This window comes from Gavialis gangeticus, unplaced genomic scaffold (genome assembly GCF_001723915.1).
Source record: "Gavialis gangeticus isolate Ggan-Ray unplaced genomic scaffold, GavGan_comp1, whole genome shotgun sequence".
Taxonomy (NCBI): Eukaryota; Metazoa; Chordata; order Crocodylia; family Gavialidae; genus Gavialis; species Gavialis gangeticus.
The window spans coordinates 23,685,574-23,687,573 of NW_017728994.1; the positions used below are offsets into that span (position 1 = coordinate 23,685,574).

Consider the following 2,000-nt stretch of genomic DNA (forward strand, 5'->3'; position numbering starts at 1 on the left):
CAGATGTGAAATTCAGAGCCAGATCTAAAATCTTCCCAACTTTTAGGGCTGGGATAGACTTTGGCACATGAGTTTTGCTCCCTATTAATTTCATCATCATTTTACTTCATTATGCTTAATGATTGTGTTTGGGATGCTTCCTTTGTATTTAGCCAATATCGATCTTTCCTTTTCCCTCAGGTTATAAAAGCTCACACAATTTTATTTTGTAGCGCAGTTCAATGTCTAGGTCCTGTAGCTGTTTCAGGAAAAATCTTGGTTCACTGTGTGCTTGGTAAAAGCAGATCTGCCTCTCTAGTGCTATCTTATCTTATGATCTACCATCACTTCTCACTAGCTGATGCTGTCGAAAAAATTATCCAGCACCGAGCCATTTTCCCAAACCGAGGGTTCCTGAAACAGCTACAGGACCTAGACATTGAACTGCGCTACAAAATAAAATTGTGTGAGCTTTTATAACCTGAGGGAAAAGGAAAGATCGATATTGGCTAAATACAAAGGAAGCATCCCAAACACAATCATTAAGCATAATGAAGTAAAATGATGATGAAATTAATAGGGAGCAAAACTCATGTGCCAAAGTCTATCCCAGCCCTAAAAGTTGGGAAGATTTTAGATCTGGCTCTGAATTTCACATCTGGCTCCTCTCTGTTGAGTTAACCTTGGTTTGACCAACTCCAGGTAGAGCTTTTTTAACTAACTTGGGCCTGCCTCCTTATTGACCCTTGATTTGCATGCTCTACCAGTCTGGGACTGTTGTAGGATTCTAGTTTCAGAGTAACCCTTCCTGAAGAAAACCCTGAATTCCTATGTCTTTGTTGGGCATAGGATGCTTTAGTTATATTAGGGAGTGGGGATTTTCAGGGAGCTTGAGGCTTCCCACTTTCTTGGGAAGTTCTGTGAATAAATGGGGTTTCTTCCCATCTCACTGAACCCCATGGTTTCCCTCACCCTGTCCTCAAAGGGGTCATAGGAAAGCAGGGCTGGAAGAGACTACACAAGGTCGTCTAGTCCAGTCACCTATTCAAGGCAGGATTATCCCTGACTAAACCATCCCACTCAAGTGTCTGTTTAACCTGATCTTAGAAAAAAAGGATTGGGGTTCTACAGTCCCTTTAGGTAGCCTGCTCCACTGCTTAGCCATTCTTACAGGAAGAAAGTTCTTCCTAATCTCCAAGCTAAATTTCAAGGCCATTGCTGCTAGCCCTGTTCTAGTTCTAGTCATAAATACAGGATTATTGCTGAATTTCATCCAGTTGATTTTAGACCTTTTTCTCTGATTTAGCCCAGTCATTCTACCTCTTACCCTCCCCCCATCTCCACCCCATGTCTGCAACTCCACTCAACTTGGTGTCATCTTCAAATTCACCAAGTGTACACTGAATCCCATCCTCCAAATTATTAATACAGGTGTTAAACAGATACCAGACACAGGAGACTCTGGGAAATACCACTTGATATGTCCTCCCAACTAGACATTGAGCAATTGGTAACTACTTGTTGAGTATAACAATCTTCCCAGCTACATATCCACTATACATTTCTTTAATTTAATCTGTACTTCTGTATCTTACTAAAGAGAATGTAGTGGGAGACAGTGTCAAAAGCCGTGTTAAAATCAAGGAATATCACATCTACTGCTCTCCACCCATCTACAAAGCCTGTTAGCTTACCACATAAGGAAATCAAGTTGGTCAGGCATGACTTAATCTTGGTACATCCATGCTAGCTGTTCCTGATCAACTTGTTATTTTTTAGGTGTTTAGAAATGGATTCTGTGAAGACCTGCTCTATAATCTTTCTCAGTATCAAGGTCTGACTGATGGGTTTGTAATTACACAGGTCCTTCTTCCCCCTTTTAAAGAAAAGCACTCAAATTGCCTTATTCCAGTCATCTGGGAAGTCACCCGACCTCCATGGGCTCTCAAAATCAGTAGCCAATGGCTATAGAATGACCTCAATTCCTTCCATACTGTAAGGTGTATCTCATCCTTCCCTGC

The 2,000-nt window shown here is 41.3% G+C and overlaps 1 protein-coding gene across 1 annotated transcript in view; it reads left to right on the forward strand.

Annotated features, from left to right (window-relative positions):
- Positions 1-1,655, forward strand: part of LOC109287240 (dual specificity protein phosphatase 13-like) — a 12,386-nt gene extending 10,731 nt beyond the window's left edge. The window contains exon 3 of the mRNA XM_019502189.1: positions 248-1,655. Coding sequence (XP_019357734.1) covers positions 248-459 — 212 coding nt within the window. The 3' untranslated portion in view covers positions 460-1,655. The remainder of the gene's footprint in view (positions 1-247) is intronic.
- Positions 1,656-2,000: the final 345 nt, after the last annotated feature.